Raw genomic sequence first — 21,338 nt, 5'->3', positions numbered from 1 at the left:
AGTTTAAAGCTACATTTTTGTTCATTTTTTTTTTCTCAGTTTTTATAAAAAACATTTCAGGCACAAGAAAAGCTTTAAAGTGATAGTTCACCCAAAAATTATAATTCTGTCATCATTTAGTCACCCTAAAGTTGTTCCAAACCTGTATGAATTTCTTTCTTCATTTGAACACAAAAGAAGATGGTTGGTAATCAAACAGATGACGGTAGTCATAGTATTTTTTCCTACTATGGAAGTCAATGGCTATCATCATCTGTTTGATTACCAACATTCTTCAAAATATCAATGTTCAACAGATAAAAAGAAACTCTTACAGATTTGGAACATCTTGAGGGTGAGTAAATGACACAAAAATTCATTTTTTAACGAACTATCTCTTTAAAACTATGGCTAAACGTCTTACTGTGCGTTGCTCAGTGTTGGCTGCCTGTCAAAGTGCACCTAAATGGATATTTTTATCTTAAAACATCGTAACTGAAAGCATTGAAGTTGTTTCGGTTAAAAGAGGCATTTGCATTTTCGCCATTGTTGTTTTGTCTATTTGAAGACAATCCAAATGATAAAAATAATTCCCAATTTTCTCTTGAAGTTAAGTGAATGTTTATATGCCAGACAAAAATAGCATTTCTCAGAAGTGGAAACGTCCTTGGGAATGAAGCAGAGAACAAAGTGAAATTGACACTGGAAATGCTGTTCATGTTTAAAAATCAGTTTACAGTAATGCATTTACTATGAAGTCTATCCTTGTGTGTGCCATGCAAAGGTTACAGTGTTTAGCAGCTTTACAGGAGCTGAAAAACAGTATAACTTTACACAGACAACGTTAGTACACTAGTCTCATGTTAACCCGTGTATTGTTTACGTCACATGGCTGTACTGTTGAAAATGCATTTCATTGTTTGTTTTGGTGCCCCATAGACTTGCATTATAAGTGCACTACTGTAAACATGACTGTTGCTCTTTAACAAAAACAAGAACTTGATCAGAAAAACAACAAAGCAGCAAGTTAGAATTCTAGAATTAGACAAAATGTAACACACACACACACACAACTGAAGCAGATCCAGAGATGGCACAGCTATCAGAGAAACAAATGAACACACAGAGCAAAAAACAGCTCCCAAATATTCCCAAACCCCACGTAAAGTGCAAGAACACAATGCAACAAACAGGCACTGACGGCCACGGTGAATTTAACAACTAAAGTGGAGTATTACGCTACATTTAGTCCTGTGACAGAAACAACAGGAGTGTTTGTGCCTCTATGAAGCACATGAGCCATTCAATTCTGTCTGTCTTGTGTTGAACAGAGGATGTTGGGCGCTCTGAAGATGTCCGAGGAACATCTACGTTTTTCAGTAGCTGTACATGGAGAGAGGGGCGTCCTCCAGCATATCGTCCTGAAACACACAAATATCAGTGAGTCGTTCTTAGGAAACAGTGCCATTTATGTGTCTCAATGACACAAAGAGGCCATATTATACACTTTCACAAAGTCTTGATGTTGTTTTAGGGCTCTACTAGAATAAGTTTTTATGCTTGAATGTTCAAGCACATTATGTTCCCCATATTTGACATTGCTGCATCTCCATTTGTCAGTGACGCCGTTTAGTTCCTGTATCGATGAAGCCCCTCCTTCTGAAAAGCACAATGTGCTCTGATTGGTCTGCTGGAGCAGAGTGTTGATTGGTTAACTGTTCTGAGTGTGTTTGGGAAATGTCCTGCCCCTCACCATAATTGCCAATTTCAACACACTACTAACTAACTCAACCAGGCCCCGCCCCTTTATTTTGCATATGCCTTGGGCGGGAATTATTTAAATGAGGAATATTGTGACGTGTTCATTCCTGGAAGAAAACTCAAGACTACAATGGAGGTACAGGGAGTTTCAGGGAGTTCAGAAACTGACACTGATTTAGAGAATAACTCCTGCTGGAGGGATTTTGTGCTTTTGAACTTTGCAGACCTTTATCATGCTTAAACAGCAACATTACACACTAAAGAAAGATGAACATGTAAAAGGCCTAATAGGACCCCTTTAACAGGATTAACGGGAAACTACATCATGTGATGGATTTTCATTACATATAGGTTTAGTCTAAAGACAATCTTTTCTTCCTTTCTTATGTTCAAACTTGAATATTTAAGGGAATTAAAAAACAAATAGTATCAGTTATGGCCTATTTCTAATATCATATTTAACGGAGTGACATCAAAAAAAGTATTACTTTTTTTTTTAATCAATATCATCATTATGGCCCTAAAATGGGTAAATATAATGTCTTGAAAGCAGAATGGGTTATATAGAATTTGAACATTTTTCTTTTCTTGAAATTAAATTCATGCATTTACTATTGTATTTTTGTCCTAGACTGGGTAAACCCAGCCTGATCTGCCGGCGATTTGATTTCAGTCTGGAAACCCATACATTCATTTCTGCTGCTTCTGTTACACTTTTGCGGGAACCAATCACAGACTGGCTTATCCACCTTGCTCGCTATTGGCGGGCTGAATGACTTTAGTTTAGCAAACAAATCGCTCGAGTGGGTGTAAATACCACTCACTTTCATGTTTTTTTTTGGGGTTTTTTTGCACAACCTGCAAAAATCGCTCGATGCCATTGCAGCTTCTGCAAACCGCTGATCAATGCTATAAACCAATACAAACTAAACCTGTCTGGAGTTTTTGCGTCGCTTTGCAAAGTACGTCACCCGGATCGTTGATCTGATTGGTTGAAGGACTATCCAATTGCGTGAATAATGCTCATTGATCACGCCTCTTGTGCAGTAGGAAATGCATAGCAAACTCCCCAGACCAATGTTCAATTTTAAATTGAGCTTGGTCTGGTGATAGCCAGACAATTTTTGTCCTAGATTTTTCAAGAAAAAGCATGAATTTTTCTGTGCATGACTTGTTCATTTCTGACATATTTAAGGGAGTAACATAATAAAAATATTGATTTTTAAAGTGCCCCTATTATGCAATTTTAAACATTCCTAATTTCGTTTTGGAGGTCTCCTAAAATAGGTTTACATGCATCCAAGGTCAAAAAACATAAATTTTCTTATAAAATACACTGCACATGACCTCTTTCCTCACATGGTCTGATACGGCTCGATTAAGGATTTGATCTCTCTAAACCCCGCCTTTCAGAGAGACTGCTCTGCTTTGATTGGTCAGATGGCCTGGTCTGTTGTGACTGGTGTACCGCTTACAGCGTGTTTTGGAAACGAAACGTCCATTACCATATCTGAATTTCAGCTCCAGATCTTCCTCAGTGCATGATACGAACAGCAATGCTGGCGTAATTTTTACCGTATCAATTTGAGTCTTCATCCTTTGGAAGTGCAGCAAAGTAGATTTGCTTTGGCGGCAGAAAACAACGTCTTTTCGACATGTCGACAACACAAACCAAACTCTTTCAGGCCTCAGCTACAACTAAAGTGTTCAAGGGATAAAGTAGATGTTCACGGGCAGCCATTGAAGATCATAGACTGGCATTATGCAAATTTGTTACTTCCTACATGAACCTACGTAGGTTTGTAAGACTGGAATTATTGACGACTCATTTCAGGCAGTTGAGCATTGGTTGTTTCTTTTGGGAGACAAAACTCCATTTATCGGCTCTTTGAAACTTTGTAGACCTTTTACATTCACATACAGTCATATCACACTACATGAAAGGCAATATTTGAAAAACATAATAGGGGCACTTTAACATCAATATCATAGTGGTTCCTCTAACGTTTGTGGCAGTTATGGTACATTTGAGCCTAAAATGGGAAACTATAACATCTTGAAAGTTCAGCCATAACTTTTTTTTTAAACGAAATGGAATTGCATTAGTATAAATCATCTAAATGTCTTTCTGAGAACGACTCTTTTCCTGTCAGTGTTGAACTTCTGTGACGTGACTAATTGCTTAGCAGTTTATTTAGCTGGTGTGTGTTTGTTTTGAAATGAATCGAGGAAACTGAAGTCCTACCATGGGGAGATCTTGAAGTCTGCGAAACTCTGGGCCGTCATTTGTGTTTCTGAATTTCAGGAATATGAGGACCGACACGATGGCAGCAACGACGACAAACGCCGACACCAGTCCAGCCAGGAGCGGGTCAGTGGATACTTTATTGTCTAGAAATCCCAGGAAGAAGGAAAACAGAGAATGAGAGAGAGAATTATACTAGCACACTTTCTGGAAAATAATATGTAAATATTGTGTGTTTTTGTGCTTGAGCGTTTCGACAGTGACGCACAGGCCTGGCCAATCCACAAAGATCTGTCTGTTCTTCAGTTGTGTCAGCGCGAAGACGTCCCGGCCCTCAGGCGTCCCTCAGAGCTCGGCGTTACTCTACAGATATAATGACGCTCTTGTTTCCCAAACGTACCATTATCAGTCTATCTGCTGTTAGACATCTATTCATATCCAGTTTTATGGGGATTTGTTTTGCTCCCCATTATGGTAAACAAAAATGCAGATGTGAACTAAATATTTGTGTGTGCAGCTGCATTCGGTCACAAAGGCTTCAACAAAATGAATAATCATGTGATGTTTGATATCACAGCGATAAATCATGTCCGCATTGAAACACAGAAGGCTTTCTGTCCAAATGCATCCTAACCAGGCACGAGAAGTTTCCATCAGAAAGTCATGTTTTTGTCCTCACTAACAGTCAAAATCACAAGCAATCAGGACATAATTACATGACAAACGTTCAGTGTTTGGGGTCGGTAAGATAAGTCTCTTACGCTCACCAAGACTGCATTTATTTTATCAAAAATACAGTAAAATAGTGAAATATTATTACAATTTAAAATAAGTGTTTTCTATTTGAATATATGTTAAAATGTAATTTATTCTTGTGATCAAAGCTGAATTTTCAGCATCATTACTCCAGTCTTCAGTGTCACATGACCCTTCAGAAATCATTCTAATATGATGATTTGCTGCTCAAGAAATATTTCTGATTATTATCAATGTTGAAAACAGTTATGCTGCTTCATATTTTTTGGAAACTGTAATACATTTTTTACTGTCTTTACTGTCACTTTTGATAAATTTAATACATTTTTGCTTAATTTTCTTGCTTGCACTACAATAAGCTCAGTGGAAAAAATACATCAATTATGGCGGATAATGCAAGAGTAATTAAATATATACTTAAAAGTACTTACAAATATTGTTTATAATAATGACATTTACTATATGCATTATATTTAAGTGTATTTAAATATATTAAGAGTAATGTATATTTAATAATTCAGAATTCATACTGAAAAGTACTGACAAAAATATTTTATAATAATAATATATTTAAGTATTTAAATATATTAAGTGTAATATATATTTGATATTAATAAATTTTACATAAACGTACTAAGTAGGTTATAATAAATAAACACACTTGTATAGTTATTAATATATTACTATATTAATATATAACTATTAATATAGCTATATAAATATATATTAGGACTGTCAAACGATTAATCGCATACAAAATAAAAGTTTGAGTTTGCATAATATATGTGTGAGTACTGTGTGTAATTAATATGTATATATAAATACATACACACAAATGAATGTATATATTTAAGAGAAATATGTTATTTATGTACAAATATTTTTATTTATACATGATATAAATTATATAAAAAAATAAATACATATACTTGTAAATATTTCTCAAATATATACATGTGTAAACATAATTATAAAAATTATATATATATATACAATTGTAATATATATTAAATAATAAATGTAATAAGAGTAAATCATACTTGCTGAACAAAGTCTTACATTTACTAGTGAATCTAAGATGTTCTTGTTTTGAGGATGTTGTTTTTACAGGAAAACAAGATAAAATACTGATCATGAAAATAATTTTTTGCAGTCTAAAGGTGTGGCTACATCTACCATTGCTTAACGAAATTTGGCAGAGGAAATCCAGTTATTCCAATAGGAATGTGCACGGAAAAGTTCCCCAAGTTGGTCATGCGAATTCGCTGGCTGACCAACAGAAAGCTGCTTGGTTTGACAGTGATTTTTGTGTGAGCGGTGCTTCATACATCACTACGCTGTTAAAAATGGACACCAGACGTGTTTTTGCATGCACAATTTCATGACCGCACCTTAACACAAAGCCACTGTTTTCACGTACCATCGTCTCCGACGTTCAGTGCCGAGGGGTTGTCCACGTGGGCTTTGGCCTGGATGGGACTGCTGCTCGTTGACATCTGTGTGCTGACCGCGGGGAAGGCGGCTGCAGTGGATGATGCTGTTGTGGGAGAGGATTTCTGTTTGGGATGTGTGCTCGTTGATTCTGGCCGGGTCGCTTCTGGAGCTCTGGTGGTTTCAGGGGGTGTCAGGTGGAAGGTGGTGATGTGGTTGATGCTTGTGGTCTCATGGGTGGTTGACGGCAGGACTGTAGTAGGTGTTGTAGATCTTTCCATGGTAACTGTTGTCTGATTATTCGTAGGTGACACATCAGACTCATTTCGACTGTTGGGGATGTTCCCAGAGAAACTGACGTTCTCCGCTGGGGCGGATGAGTTCGCCACCGTCTCTGATGGTGAAACAGACATGATGGCGTCAAGACAGGAAACACACACAAACACAGTGTCGTTCACCCTCAGATTTGAGTGCAACCTCCAATAACAGTTGCACAATTATAAGAATTTTGATATGACATAAATCAGTCATGTTTTTAAAAAGGACTGCATTTATTTGATGAAAAATACAGTAAAAATAGTCATATTGTGAAATATTAGTACAATTTAAAACAACTGTTTTCAGTCTGACTATATTTTAATGTGTAATTTATTCCTGTGATCAATACTTTTCAGCATCAGTCTTCAGTGTCACATGATCCTTCAGAAATCATTCTAATATGCTGATTTGCTGCTCAAGAAACATTTCTGATCATTATCATTGTTGAAAACAGTTGTGCTGCTTCATATTTTTGTGGAAACCATGATCCATTTTTTTTTCCAGGATTATTTGATGAATAGAAAGTCCAAAAGAACAGATTTATTTGAAATCTGTAACATTATAAATGTTTTTACTGTCACTTTTGATCAATTTAATGCATCATTGAGGATTAAAAGTAGTAATTTCTTTAAAAAAAACTGAACTGTACACAGTATACTTTCATGACTAACTAACAGGTTGTTAAAAAATGTTTTTTCCCCTTTTAGTCATGTCCTATCTCGCCTATTGCACAAAGTAAGCTAGGACCGCCGCTGGTGCCCACTCAAAAAATGGGTCCATGACGTCTCTGGTGGGCAGAACTGTAATTATTACCATGTTTCCATGGTGACCTGTGCATAATTACACAAACATGGCAGCATATCACAGATCTGTTTGACAGAAATGTTGTGAAATTACTAAAACGCATACATACTGAGGTGAATAATGACATGAAATGTCGCTTTGGGCTTTTTTTCTGTAATGAGCACGCACACATGAGCACCAACAGGCGGCTACATGCCGTTTCTTTGGTTGGTGATGCCTTCCTTGGGAGTTTGTTAAAGACAAAAAGCATTTCCAACCCATTTTAAGTCCTGTACCGTGACTTAAGTCTGAGTGAAACATGATATTCAGTCAGTCATATCGCAGGGTTAGACTTGTTTTAATCCATTAGAAGGTGATTGGATTGTGAAAAGTGGTCTCTTTGTGACGGATGGGGGAAGGGATGAAAAATAAGAGTGCTTGGAGATGTCAGAAAAAAGGAAAGTTGCTTCAGAGGTGGAGTAAGTTGTTAATTCTTTCATTCTGATGATCTTTTTTCCTGTGTAATGACAGGAACATGTAAATAGAGTTTATTTGCATGTGTTCATAAACCAGAAATGAGGAACCACTGGAGTTGGTTGTTCTGCAATGATCTGAATGTGAAAACACTGAATGTTTGCCACATATGTGTGAGTTCTTTAGAGAAAGAGAGAGGAGCTGTGTTCACAATATCACTATCTAGCATGCGATTCCTATTTCTGCAGTATGTATGCTACCATGCATTCAAAAATGTGGGGTCACTGAGATTTGTTTGAAAGAAATTAACACTGTTATTCAGCAAGGATGCATTAAATTGATCAAAAGTGATTGTAAAGACATTTAAAATGTTACAAAAGATTTTTGTTTCAAATAAATGCTGTTGAACTTTCTATTCGTTAAAGAATCCTGAACAAAATGCATTACGGTTTCCACAAAAATATGAAGCAGCACAACCGTTTTCAACATTGATAATAATCAGAAATGTTTCTTGAGCAGCAAATCAGCATATTAGAATGATTTCTGAAGGATCATGTGACACTGAAGACTGGACTGAAAACTCAAGTAATGAGAGTTGTATGCAAGTATGCTATTGCCAATTTAGCCCTTCAGTGTGATGAAGAAATCACAACTAATATCAGACATGATGTTTAACATCTTATTCTTGACACATTTGATTCGACTGTCAACAGTTAAGACATTTTAACACAAAATCAGTTTAACAAATAAATGATATCCGCTGAATTAATCATGCAATGTAATGAGATCATGTGACAACATTGCATGCTACTATGTAAAACTGCATAGTGTTTCACATGGATGGTACATTTGAAAATAGTAGGCGTATTCAGTACACTACACTGTGAAAAAATAATTTTTCGAAGTTGGAAATAAAATAAATAGATTATTAGTACATTTTACAAGAAAACACCACTTCAGAATTCCATGTTTAATTCAATGCATTACTTGCTGTTTCTTTGTAATTAATTGTGAAATTTACTAGTAATTTTGAAGACAAAAGATAATTTTTTCCGTGTAGTATTTCCCCTGAATGCAGCTGGTTTTTTAACACTACAGTATTGCAGCAGGATCATTTTTTAATGGTGTGTTGGTGAGATCTTTCATCGATTCACAGTCGTTCCGTTTCACAATGTGTGTCTGTGCATGTGTGTGTGAACAGCATTGAGCTGTATGTGCTGTGTGTCAGACTCTCACACTCTCACGTCAAATCTTGCACTGCATTCACTCACACTCTCTCTTTCTCACACACCTTCAGTTGTAGTTTAGAGCCACAGATTATTTTATAAATTATCTGTTTTCTGAGGTCAAGGGTGGTATTTAAAGGTGCAGTAAGCGATTTCTGAGAAATGCTGTTGAAAGTTGTTCGGACAGAGCACCACAACACACTTGTAGCCAATCAGCAGTAGGGGGCGTGTCCAGTCATGATGGGGGAGGAAAGAGAGTGAACAAGAAATAGAGATGGCTGAGAGACATTACAGAAGAGAAAAGGTCAGAGGAATATCACTGAAAAAAGAAGGGATATGATCAAGCAAGAGCTTTAGGACCCGCGTTAAAAGGATAGTTCACCCAAAAATGAAAATTTGATGTGTATCTGCTTACCCCCAGCGCATCCAAGATGTAGGTGACTTTGTTTCTTCAGTAGAACACAAATGATGATTTTTAACTCCAACCGCTGCCGTCTGTCAGTCAAATAATGGGATTGAATGGGAACACAATCAATAAGAGTCGAAAAACCTTGCATAGACAAATCCAAATTAAACCCTGCGGCTCGTGACGACACATTGATGTCCTAAGACACGAAACGATCGGTTTGTGCGAGAAACCGAACAGTATTTATATCATTTTTTACCTCTAATACACCACTATGTCCAACTGCGTTCAGCACTCGCTTAGTATATATTGAAGTATAAGCGCAAGACATTACGGCCGTTGTCAGAGCGCGATCAGACCTTACTAAGTGAGTGCTGAACGCAGTTGGACATAGTGGTGTTTTAGAGGTAAAAAATGACAAACCGATCGTTTCGTGTCTTAGGACATCAATGTGTCGTCACGAGCCGCAGGGTTTAATTTGGATTTGTCTATGCAAGGTTTTTCGACTCTTATTGATCCAAGTTCCCATTTACTCGCATTATTTAACTGACAGACGGCAACGGTTGGAGTTAAAAATCATCATTTGTGTTCTACTGAAGAAACAAAGTCACCTACATCTTGGATGCGCTGGTGGTAAGCAGATAAACATCAAATTTTCATTTTTGGGTGAACTATCCCTTTACTATTAGAAAAGCTTTCCAGCTCTGGAAAGACCGAAGCGGGAAGGCCTGAAAATGAATGCTGAGGTTTTGGGGCGGAGCACTGAAGGGAGGGGCGTGTTTCTTTGGGTTGATTTCAAATATCAACAGTGTTTCTCAGAAATCGCTTACTGCACCTTTAAGTGGTTTTATGGAAGAATTCACCCAATGAACATGACACTCCTTTCATTTACTCACATGTTGTTCTAAACCTATTGCAAATTTGATTATGAAACAAATAAAAAAAAAGTGAATGGTGACATACATTGGTATGTTCTGACATCTGCTTTTGTGTTTTAGAGAAGAAAGAAAGTCATCCGTGTTTGGAAAGACACGAGGGTGAGTAAATGATGACAGAATTTTTATTCTTAGGTTAACTATTCCTCTATGGTAGTTTAGTTTCAATAAAAAGAATTGAGCAAAAATTAGCAAGAAATTACTATTATTTATAAAGTATTTATTAAAAATTAAAATGTTATTTTATTTGTATATTTTCAGAATATTAGTAATTTTATTATGTGCATTTGTCATTTTTCTTTTTAGTACTTCAACTTGACCTTATTTCAGTTAGTTGCCAAGTTTTTAATCTAATATTTATATTTCATTTTAGGTAACACTTTGCAAGGTACATTAGTTAATGCATTAACTAACATTAACTAAAAATGAGCAATACATTGTTACAGTATTTATTAATTATTACAGTATTTATTATTGTAAACTGTTTATTGTTAGTTAATATTAGCTGAGGTCCATTAAATAATACTTTCGATTTTGATAATGTATTAGTAAATATTAAAATTAACATTAACTAAGAAAAATAAATGGTTTAAAAGTGTTGTTAGCTCACGTTAAATTATGTAGTTAACTGTTTACAAATGAAACCTTATTGTAAAGTGTTACCTTATTTTATTTCAATTACTGAAAGTGATTTTTAATTTAGTTAACAATAACAACACTGCTAAATAAAAAAAAAGAAAAAGATAAAAATAGGACACTGTCAATATGATTTTTTTCACAGATGTTTCAGAATTATACATTCTGTTGTGTTTTAGGGTTAAAGCAAATGTCTGTAAGATTAACGGATTATGTCCTGGCAGAAAATTACCAGCACCTTTTCCATTTTTCTCATACAGATTATTTCAGAGACTAAATATGTTTCTAATCCAGTGATTAGTTCTCCCTCACAAACGCTTGTTGTTGCAGTCTTGGAACTTGCTCAGAGCCTATTAGATTGGGGTTTTGACGGCACTGTTAATCTCTGAATAAAAACCCAGATTAATAAATGGTGTACCTGTCGTCGTGTCTGTGTGAGGCGTGGGCTCAGTGCTGCTCGTGTGGCTGGTCGAGGACTGTGTCTGATTGCTGACAGGTGGTGTCTCCGGCTGCGGGGACGGTGTCATGTTGACGTCACGCACGCCGTCTCTTCTCTTCACAGAGGCGTGAGGTGGTGAGGACACGTAAGCCGCAGACGACACGCAGCGGTAATCACCTGAAGACAGGAGTAAAACGAGGATACAGAGATGATGTATGAATCAGGAACACAGAACTAGGGAAATTTCGGTCTGTAACATAAATTATTCAAAGTAATCTGCATATTTAAATGAAAATGGGTGTTATCATGAATTAAAAATGAGAGAATCTCTCTACCAAATCGGAATCCACAAGAGGGAATGTTTAAAGCTCTTCTGTCTTTCATAATCTGATGAAAAGTGTTAATAATTAATTCAATCATTTAATTAAGCAACATTTGAACATCTGAAATTAAATAAGTTGAAGTACTAAAAATAGAAAAAATTAATTAAAGCTAAATAGAAATACTGAAAAAAGCAATGATAAAGTGGCAAAAACAACCAAATTACAAAAATTTAAAATTAAAATGGAAAAAATATATAATGGAAAATAAAAGCTAATTCTAAATATTAGTAAATACACTGTACAAATTATTTTTTTTTAAAGTTGTAAATAGAACAGATTATTGGAATATGTTTTACAAGAATATTTCAATGTTACTTGCTGTTTAATTGTGAAATTTACGTTTCTACACCAAATTTTTTCAGTGAAATATAATAATACATAAATACTAAAATAACACTTGAAACATACATTGACAGTATTTTTATCTAGTTTTTTAAGATGTTTGCCCATGCACAGCTCGCTGGTATGATGCTAGTATGTAGTTACCAGAGCATTGTTTTAAACAGATTTATAATATCATTTATCAGTCATAAATAGAAAGATAATTATTTGTTGTAGATGTTGGCTAATATATGTACATCATTATTTGACTCGAGAGACTTTCTTTATCATTGAGCTATTATAGGATCCCTAATCTCTGTCTCACTCGCTCACACACACTTGTGTTTGTGGGTCATTACCCAGAATCCTTAGGGAGTTTTTTTTTTTAAAGGGTTTTGTGCACCACACCCTGCCACTTCACAAGATTTCTTTTGGCTGAGCTCCTCAATAACAGCCCTGTTCTGATCTACAGCCGCCCCACGTCACGAACCACACAACCCGCTCGCAACGGGAATATACGACGACTCCGGAGGATATTTTGGGAGTGTGATTCAGAGCATGATTCAGCAGATTATTTTGTTCTTTTATTGGGAAAAATGCACCAGTCCACAGCATGAAAATGGCCTGAGCAGCATCAAACAGAACAGATGTATCACAATGCTTCATAAAGACAGTCCATGGCCTTTTCATACTCACTAGCACTCAGTTTTTCACTCTTAACCTTTGCACCATTTTTTTTCTCTCTCTCCATTTAGTTTATTTTTGTCTCAAGACACACATCTTCCATTTAAGCCCTGTGTGTGTGAAATGAAAACAGCTCACATATCAGAGAATGGTACAGCATTACACACAACTTCATATTTTCCACATCAGCCTTCTTTAAAGGCCCACTGAAGTGCCTTGGAACATGCAGCATTATTCAATGTGTTGAATTTCCACTGAAACAGGAAGACAGGGCAGTACATATCAAACAGCACCTCCCCTTTTTTAAAATAGCCAATAGCATTTTGTTTATATCACAGCTCTTCTAATCTCTAGCCGTTTCTCCTCCTAATCTCCTCCATATCGTTTTAAAATACAGCATTCTGTGCAGAATTCAAATGGGTCCGATACGTATTGTAGTCTGCGCCGACTCGCGCATATTAATGTGCTATTGTGTCTCTGAACCGGAGCAGACTGTGCGCGTGCTGACACACTAACATGAAACCAGACTTCATTCACCTCAATCGAAAGCATATTTACACTGTCTGAATCGTTCACCATGTAGAAAATAGTAAATGTGTGAACAAGTGACTGATTTTAGCCACAGATTCAGCGTATGTTTATAATGTAGGGGGCGGGGCGCTTTAGATTCTAGAGAGCATTTGATTGGACAGAAGATCTGATGGGAAGCTTAAGTGCAGGGTGATGTCATCAAGACCGTTGATTGGTGGAAGTGACGATCGCTTATATCTTCTACGAATTTTGACATTTGCTGCGTGCAAAATCAAATACTTCTCTACTATATAGTAGGCGAAAAACAGTAAGTCAACAGAGTAGTACATCCGAATTCATAGTATTCGAAAAACAGTAGGCGAAATGTCGCCGGTTGAGTATGTCCGGCGAGATTTTGAAGTGCGCATTCGATGGACACTTTACTATCCCATGAGGCCACGGGAGAGGATTTGTGAATGGAGGTGAAGTGACGCAACTTAACATAAAATAATGATAACATGGCGGATGTAGTATGTCCAGATTACATTCATACTTCCCCCATTCATACTATATAGAACATACTTTTTTAATGGTCTCAAAGTAAGTTCAAATTCAAGTGGAGTACCTACCCAGTACGTGATTTCGGACGCAGCAATTGTCTGGTAAATCTGGTAAATCATTAAAGGGTTAGTTCACCTAAAAATGAAAATTCTGTCATTAATTACTCACCCTCATGTCGTTCCACACCTGTAAGACCTTCGTTCATCTTCGGAACACAAATTAAGATATTTTTGATTAAATTCGATGGCTCCATGAGGACTCTATAGACAGCAATGCCATTGTAACTCTCAAGATTCATAAAGGTAATAAAAAGATATTTAAAACAGTTCATGTGAGTTCAGTGGTTGTATGTTAATATTATAAAGCGACAAGAATACTTTTTGTGCGCCAAAAAAAACAAAACAACGACTTTTCAACAATATAGTGATGGGCCGATTTCAAAACACTGCTTCAGAGCTTTACAAATTGGATCAGTGTTTTGGAGCGCCAAAGTCACGTGATTTCAGCAGTTTAAGCCGTTTGATAGGAGATCCAAATCACTGATTCGATTCGTAAAGCTCCGAAGCAGTATTTTGAAATCGGCCCATCACTATATTACGGAAGAGGATTAGGGCCAAGCAATAATAAAAAAATAAAACCATCTCAAGATTAAAGTTGTTAAATTTCGAGAAAAAACTCGTTAAATTTTGAGATAAAATGTTGAGAATTAACTCGTTAAATTAAGAAAAAAATCATTAAATTTCGAGAAAAAAGTCGAGATAAAATGTTGACAATAAAGTCATTAAATTACAAAAAAAAGTCGTTAAATTACGAGAACAAATTTGTTAACTTATGAGAAAAATGTCATTAAATTTCAAGAAAAAAGTCAAGATAAAATGTTGAGAATAAAGTCGTTAAATTACGAGAACAATTTCGTTAAATTACGAATTTGTTCTCATAATTTAACAACTTTTTTCTCGTCATTTAACGACTTTTTTCTCGTAATTTAATGACTTTATTCTCAACATTTTATCTCGACTTTTTTCTCGAAATTTAAAGATTTTTTTCTCGTAATTTAACGAGTTTATTCTCAACATTTTATCTCGACTTTTTTCTTGAAATTTAACGAGTTTTCTCGTAATTTAATGAATTTATTCTCAACATTTTATTTCAACTTTTTTCTCGAAATGTAACAAGTTTTTTCTCGAAATTTAACAACTTTAATCTCGAGATGGTTTTATTTTTTTAGTATTGCTTGGCCCTAATCCTCTTCCATACTATATTGTTGAAAAGTCATTATTTTGTTTTTTTGCCGCACAAAAAGTATTCTTGTTGCTTTATAATATTAATTATTACACAAACTGATCTGAATGTGTTTTAGTACCTTTACGAATCTTGAGAGTTACAATGTCATTGCTGTCTATAGAGGCCTCACTGAGCCATCGGATTCAATCAAAATATCTTAATTTGCATTCTGAAGATGAACAAAGGTCTTCTGGGACATGAGGGTGAGTAATTAATGACATTATTTTCATTTTTGGGTGAACTAACCCTTTAAAACATGTAAAATGGAAGTGTAAACAGTGTTCTGGATTGCATCATTTACTGTGTTTACATGCTTGTAACTTTGGACGTACTGAATGGAATGTTTCAGTCTTGTGGTCTACATTGGATTCCAGTGTTTGTATTTTAATGTTTGCTAGGTTTCCTCGTGTAAGTGTTACTGTACACACTTTTTTGTTGTTGCTTTTTTTGGTTAAACATCTGTAGTAATAGACATTATGCCACAAATGCTGTACAAATTAAACCTGGATAATTCATTTAAAAATTAAACAACGTGACTTCTGTGTCAAAACTAGAAGCAATCTGATGTATCAAAACCCTATATTTGCACCAGGGGTTTTAAACATGATCTTAAACTACCCACAGTTATGAGGAGCTCTACAGACACAGTTCCATGCCATAATAAAACATCCTGTAAAGATGTGATTTGCAGATATGAGAGGTGAGAAAACCTCTGAGTAGATGTGAGAAACATGAAGGAGGAGAGCAAGTGAGAAACAGATGATGACATGCTGGGTGAATATTATTAGAGGTGTTTGCCACAATGTCAAGTGGATTCTTTTCATTACTATAGCTATGTTTCCATCAAAAGTTGTGAATTTAAAGGTATAGTTCACCCAAAAATGAAAATTATACCATGATTTGCAAACCCTCAAGCCATTCTACATGACTATCTTCTTTCAGACAAACACAATCTGAGATATTTAAAAAATATCCTGGCTCTTCCAAGCTTTATAATGGTAGTAAACAGGGGGAATGCATACATCCACCATAAATATAATCCACACGGCTCCAGGGGGTTAATAAAGGCCTCTGTAGTAAGAAAAATATTCATATTTAAAACTTTATTAACTAAAATAACAGGCAGACAACTGTACACATACTGCGCAAGTCAACTTGTGCCACAAGAGTAACCCATGACAAGCTTAGATGTCTCTCGCAGTTCAAACAAATAGGGCTGGGCAACAAACTCAAGCTCCTCCTCTTATATCGAAATCCTCTGGCATTTCTCTTTAAAATTTCACATTTTAAACTTCTAACTTATGACTGGTGTTTTGTTTTGCTCTATCCTCTGCGCTTCCGTGTTCGTCATTATGTAATGCGTCGGGTCAGAGGTCACTCTTCCACCGCAAATCGATGCGTACAGCCGTCTGTCGGAAGCTAGTTATTATAGTTAATAAAGTTTTGAATATGGATATTTTTCTTACAAAAACCCTTTGCTTCACTTCAGAAGGCCTTTATTAACCCCCTGGAGCCGTATGGATTATTTTTATGATAGATGGATGCATTTTTTTGGGCTTCAAAATCACGCCCCCCGTTCACTACCATTATAAAGCTTGGAAGAGCCAGGATATTTTTAAATATATCTCAGATTGTGTACGTCTGAATAAAGATAGTCATACCTAGGATGTCTTGAGGGTGAGTAAATCATGGGATCATTTTCATTTTTGGGTGAACTAACCATTTAACTTGTGCGCAAAACTGGAATATTGCATTAAACATTTGCAAATAAAGAGCATTTCCATTCCATGTGTTCAAGAGAACAAAATCGTCACTTCCTGGAAAATTGGTGCAAATTGGCGCAAAATATCTGTAATAAGAATGGGAAGGTGCTGCAATCAGGGAAGAAACTGTGGCTCTTTTTTCCTAAAAATGGGTGGATAGAAACATAGCTTACGAGTATAGTTATGGTTTGTGATTTGTGAAACGCCTAACCTAAGTATTAAAGGGTTAGTTCACCCAAAAATTAAAATTCTGTCATTTATTACTCACCCTCATGTCGTTTCACACCCGTAAGACCTTCGTTAATCTTCAGAACACAAATTAAGATATTTTTGATGAAATCCGATGGCTCCGTGAGGCCTCCATAGGGAGCAATGACACTTCCTCTCTCAAGATCCATTAATGTACTAAAAACATATTTAAATCAGTTCATGTGAGTACAGTGGCTCAATATTAATATTATAAAGCGACGAGAATATTTTTGGAGCGCCAAAAAAACAAAATAACGACTTATTTAGTGATGGCCGATTTCAAAACACTGAATCATTATGAATCAGTGTATTGAATTATGAATCGGATCACGTGTCAAACTGCCAAACGGCTGAAATCACGTGACTTTGGCGCTCCAAACAGCAGATTCAACACGCTGATTCATTTATGCTCCGAAGCTTCCTGAAGCAGTGTTTTGAAATCGGCCATCACTAAATAAGTCGTTATTTTGTTTTTTTGGCGCTCCAAAAATATTCTCGTCGCTTTATAATATTAATATTGAGCCACTGTACTCACATGAACTGATTTAAATATGTTTTTAGTACATTAATGGATCTTGAGAGAGGAAGTGTCATTGCTCCCTATGGAGGCCTCACGGAGCCATCGGATTTCATCAAAAATATCTTAATTTGTGTTCTGAAGATGAACAAAGGTCTTACAGGTGTGGAACGACATGAGGGTGAGTAATAAATGACAGAATTTTCATTTTTGGGTGAACTAACCCTTTAAGTACTCACCCTCATGTCGTTCCACACCCGCAAGACCTTCGTTCATCTTCGGATTCTTGTTTGGAATCAGTTGTTCGGAGCGCCAAAGTCACGTGATTTCAGTAAACGAGGCTTCGTTACGTCATAAGTGTTTTGCAATTTCAATAGTTCACGTGACTTTGGTAGTTTGATACATGATCCGAACCACTGATTTGAAACAAAAGATTCATAAATCTTTGAAGCTTCATGAAGCAGTGTTTTAACTAGATATTGTTGAATAAAGTCGTTATTTTGTTTTTTTGGTGCACAAAAAGTATTCTCGTCGCTTCATAACATTAAGGTTGAACCACTGTAGTCACATGAACTGATTTACAAATATCTTTAGTAGCTTTCTGGGCATTGAAAGTGTTCATTATCTTACTGGCAATGCAGGCCTCACTGAGCCATTGGATTTCATCAAATATATCTTAATTTGTGTTCTAAAGATGAACGAAGGTCTTACGAGTGTGGAACGACATGAGGGTGAGTAATTAATGACAGAATTTTCATTTTTGGGTGAACTAACCCTTAAAACTTTTGTGCTTATGCTCTGCGTTTGTGCTTGTTAAAATAATGTGATTAATTTGTGCTTGTTCCAATCGTGATCTGCTCACTGGCACACACTTTTAAGGGGACGTGGAGGCTGAAGGTCATTTTTCACCCTCCAGATCATCTCCATGGATCCCAATGGTGATGCTTCTATTTCAAATCTATCTTTAAGTATTCATTAATATATTACATTATTTAAATAATTTTATACATTAAATAATTGGTAATATACTACAAAGACTTCATTACAACAGTAGCCAAAACAATGACTAAAACTGTTGCTTAACATTACCAAGTAAGCTAGTGCCACTTATGTAACACCAACTGAAAAGGAAAGTGTTATTGCATTTTAAAGAAAAAAAGAATATTTTTCTTTGGATCTTCTGCAGTGCACAAATGAACTGGGCAAAATAAGACCAGGAAAGAAAGTAAACAGGGTTTTTCAAAGCTGTAAACATGGAATTAAAAAAAAAGAAAAGTTAAAATAGTTCCAAAATGAAAGCGAGAGGAACGTTAGAATGCAAAGAGGACAAGCCACAGAAACGCTCTAAAAATACACCACGATTGTTCAGCAGCGTGTCCTGAACAATCTCACTCTCACTCAGTCATCCTCAGGGAACTTTACAGGCCGTTCTGTGAGAAGAGCTCAGCTTAACAAAAACAGGCCTTCTGCATTACAATCTGATTTAAACACGGTAAAAACACACCGCTGCATGACTTTTAATTACAAACACTGGCTATAAATGAAAGCATTCGGGGATTGAGAGACAGTATCTGTGGTTTAAACAAGCAATCCCATGATGCTCTCTGTGCCAGTGCTGTGTGAGAGAGATAAATTTCATGCATTTCCGCCCTCATATGATTGTGTGTGTGTGTGCGCGTGTGCGTTTTTGTGACATATCAGGACACAAATTTGTATAATGACATGGGTATGACATAGATATTACAAGGAGAGGGTGACTTATGAGGACATTACCCCATGTCCCCACTTTTCAAATGGCTTATAAATCATACAAAATGAGTTTTTGTGAGAAAGTAAAAATGTGATGGGTTGGTTTAGGGGTAGTGTAGAAAATACAGGTTGCCTATGGAATGTGTGTGTGTGTGTACATGTTTGATAATGGAATATTAAATTAAATTTGAGAGAGTTTTCACAAAGCTGGTGACCATGTGCTCTTTTACAGTCAAAGGAACACATAACTAAGTAGACAGCAAAAGTTTTAACTAATGGCATATAAAATGTCATATTTAAATATTCTGATTTAAAGCACCAGCATATGTTTGTGTTCATATTAAATCATGTTAGTCTCACTGTCCAGTTTCCAGTGTCAGGCTATGTGCCTCAAATCATGGTGAGCTGCTCCCTAACTAGAAAGCATTTTTGAGTATCTTAAAGGATTAGTTCACTTTCAAATTAAATTTTCCTGATAATTTACTCACCCCCATGTCATCCAAGATGTTCATGTCTTTCTTTCTTCAGTTGAAAAGAAATGAAGGTTTTTGATAAAAACATTCCAGATTTTTTCTCCATATAGTGGACTTCAATGGCCTTCAAACGGTTGAAGGTCAAAATTACAGTTTCAGTGCAGCTTCAAAACGTTCTACACGATCCCAGACGAGGAATAAGGGTCTTATCTAGAGAAACCATTGCTCATTTTCTAAAATAAAATTTAAAATTTTATACGTTTTAACCATAAATGCTCATCTTGAACTAGCTCTCTTCTTCTTCTCTATTTGAATTCCGGCATTGTATACACTGCTAAGTGTATTACTGCCCTCCACAGGTCAAAGTTTGAACTAATTGTTATATACTTGCACTAGCATATTGTATATGACAGTTTAGTTCAAACTTTGACCTGTGGAGGGCAGTAATGCACTTAGCAGTGCTGGAATTCAAATAGAGAAGAAGAAGAAGAAGAGAGCTAGTTCAAGATGAGCATTTATGGTTAAAACGTATAAAATTTTACATTTTATTTTAGAAAATGAGCAATGGTTTCTCTAGATAAGACTCTTATTGCTCATCTGGAATCGCTGTAAACTGTAATTTTGACCTTCAACCGTTTGGAGACCATTGATTATAGTCCACTATATGGAGAAAAATCCTGGAATGTTTTCATCAAAAACCTTAATTTCTTTTTGACTGAAGAAAGAAAGACATGAACATCTTGGATGACATGAGGGTGAGTAAATTATCAGGAAATTTTAATTTGAAAGTGAACTAATCCTTTAAGTACATTCAGCAGTTTGGGCATCCATAATAAACCACGGTGGCTGCCTAGGTAGGCAGCTCGCTAGGATTTGAGACAACCATTGTTTGACTGCACAGGATACGCGTGGCAGCAGAATACATTTAACAATTGCCAATACTATTATTGTTTCCAGACAAACAGATAGATAGATAGATAGATAGATAGATAGATAGATAGATAGATAGATAGATAGATAGATAGATAGATAGATAGATAGATAGATAGATAGATAGATAGATAGATAGATAGATAGATAGATAGATTGATTGATTGATTTTTTTACCTGTAATCAAAGAACAGTAGAAGAGCACCATCGCGCAAAACGCAACATTTCCACATCTGCCCATATCCTTCATATGACAAAAGCAAAAACTAACTTTAACCTAAACTAATCGAGTTCTTCTTCCGTTCTTTCCTTCTTCAGACGTAAAAACAGAAACAAAAGTCACAAACGCCTCTGGATGGGCGCTGAAAGCGGACAGAGATGAATTCAGATGTCAACGAGATTTTCTTAGTTTCCTGCAGCGTGACAGAATCCAGTCAGATGATCAGATCAGTTCATTCACAGCAGATCCAGACCTGAGGTGATCCGCTGCGCGCTCGAGCCTGAGTGGTGGGCGGAGCGCGGTGA

At 36.0% G+C, this 21,338-nt stretch overlaps 1 protein-coding gene across 1 annotated transcript; it reads right to left on the bottom strand.

Moving 5' to 3' along the window:
* Positions 1-345: 345 nt before the first annotated feature.
* LOC125278687 (flocculation protein FLO11) lies at positions 346-21,134 on the bottom strand. The gene is made up of 5 exons (XM_048208011.1): positions 20,991-21,134; positions 11,369-11,566; positions 6,162-6,566; positions 3,986-4,131; positions 346-1,400 (listed from the first exon to the last, which is right to left on the bottom strand). The coding sequence occupies exons 1-5, from the start codon at positions 21,061-21,063 to the stop codon at positions 1,356-1,358; spliced, it is 867 nt and encodes a 288-aa protein (XP_048063968.1). The 5' UTR covers positions 21,064-21,134; the 3' UTR covers positions 346-1,355.
* Positions 21,135-21,338: the final 204 nt, after the last annotated feature.

The sequence above is a fragment of the Megalobrama amblycephala genome, linkage group LG11 (genome assembly GCF_018812025.1).
Source record: "Megalobrama amblycephala isolate DHTTF-2021 linkage group LG11, ASM1881202v1, whole genome shotgun sequence".
In the NCBI taxonomy this organism is placed as follows: Eukaryota; Metazoa; Chordata; class Actinopteri; order Cypriniformes; family Xenocyprididae; genus Megalobrama; species Megalobrama amblycephala.
Note: the sequence above shows the minus strand (reverse complement) of the source record. Positions and strands in the feature narration are given on the sequence as shown.

Coding starts and splice junctions, on each gene's coding strand:
- LOC125278687 (XM_048208011.1), bottom strand. CDS start 21,063: ATGAAGGATATGGGCAGATGTGGAAATGTTGCGTTTTGCGCGATGGTG. Junction 4,132..6,161: donor ACTGAACGTCGGAGACGATG/GTACGTGAAAAC, acceptor TGGGATTTCTAG/ACAATAAAGTATCCACTGAC. Junction 1,401..3,985: donor GACTTCAAGATCTCCCCATG/GTAGGACTTCAG, acceptor TGTGTGTTTCAG/GACGATATGCTGGAGGACGC.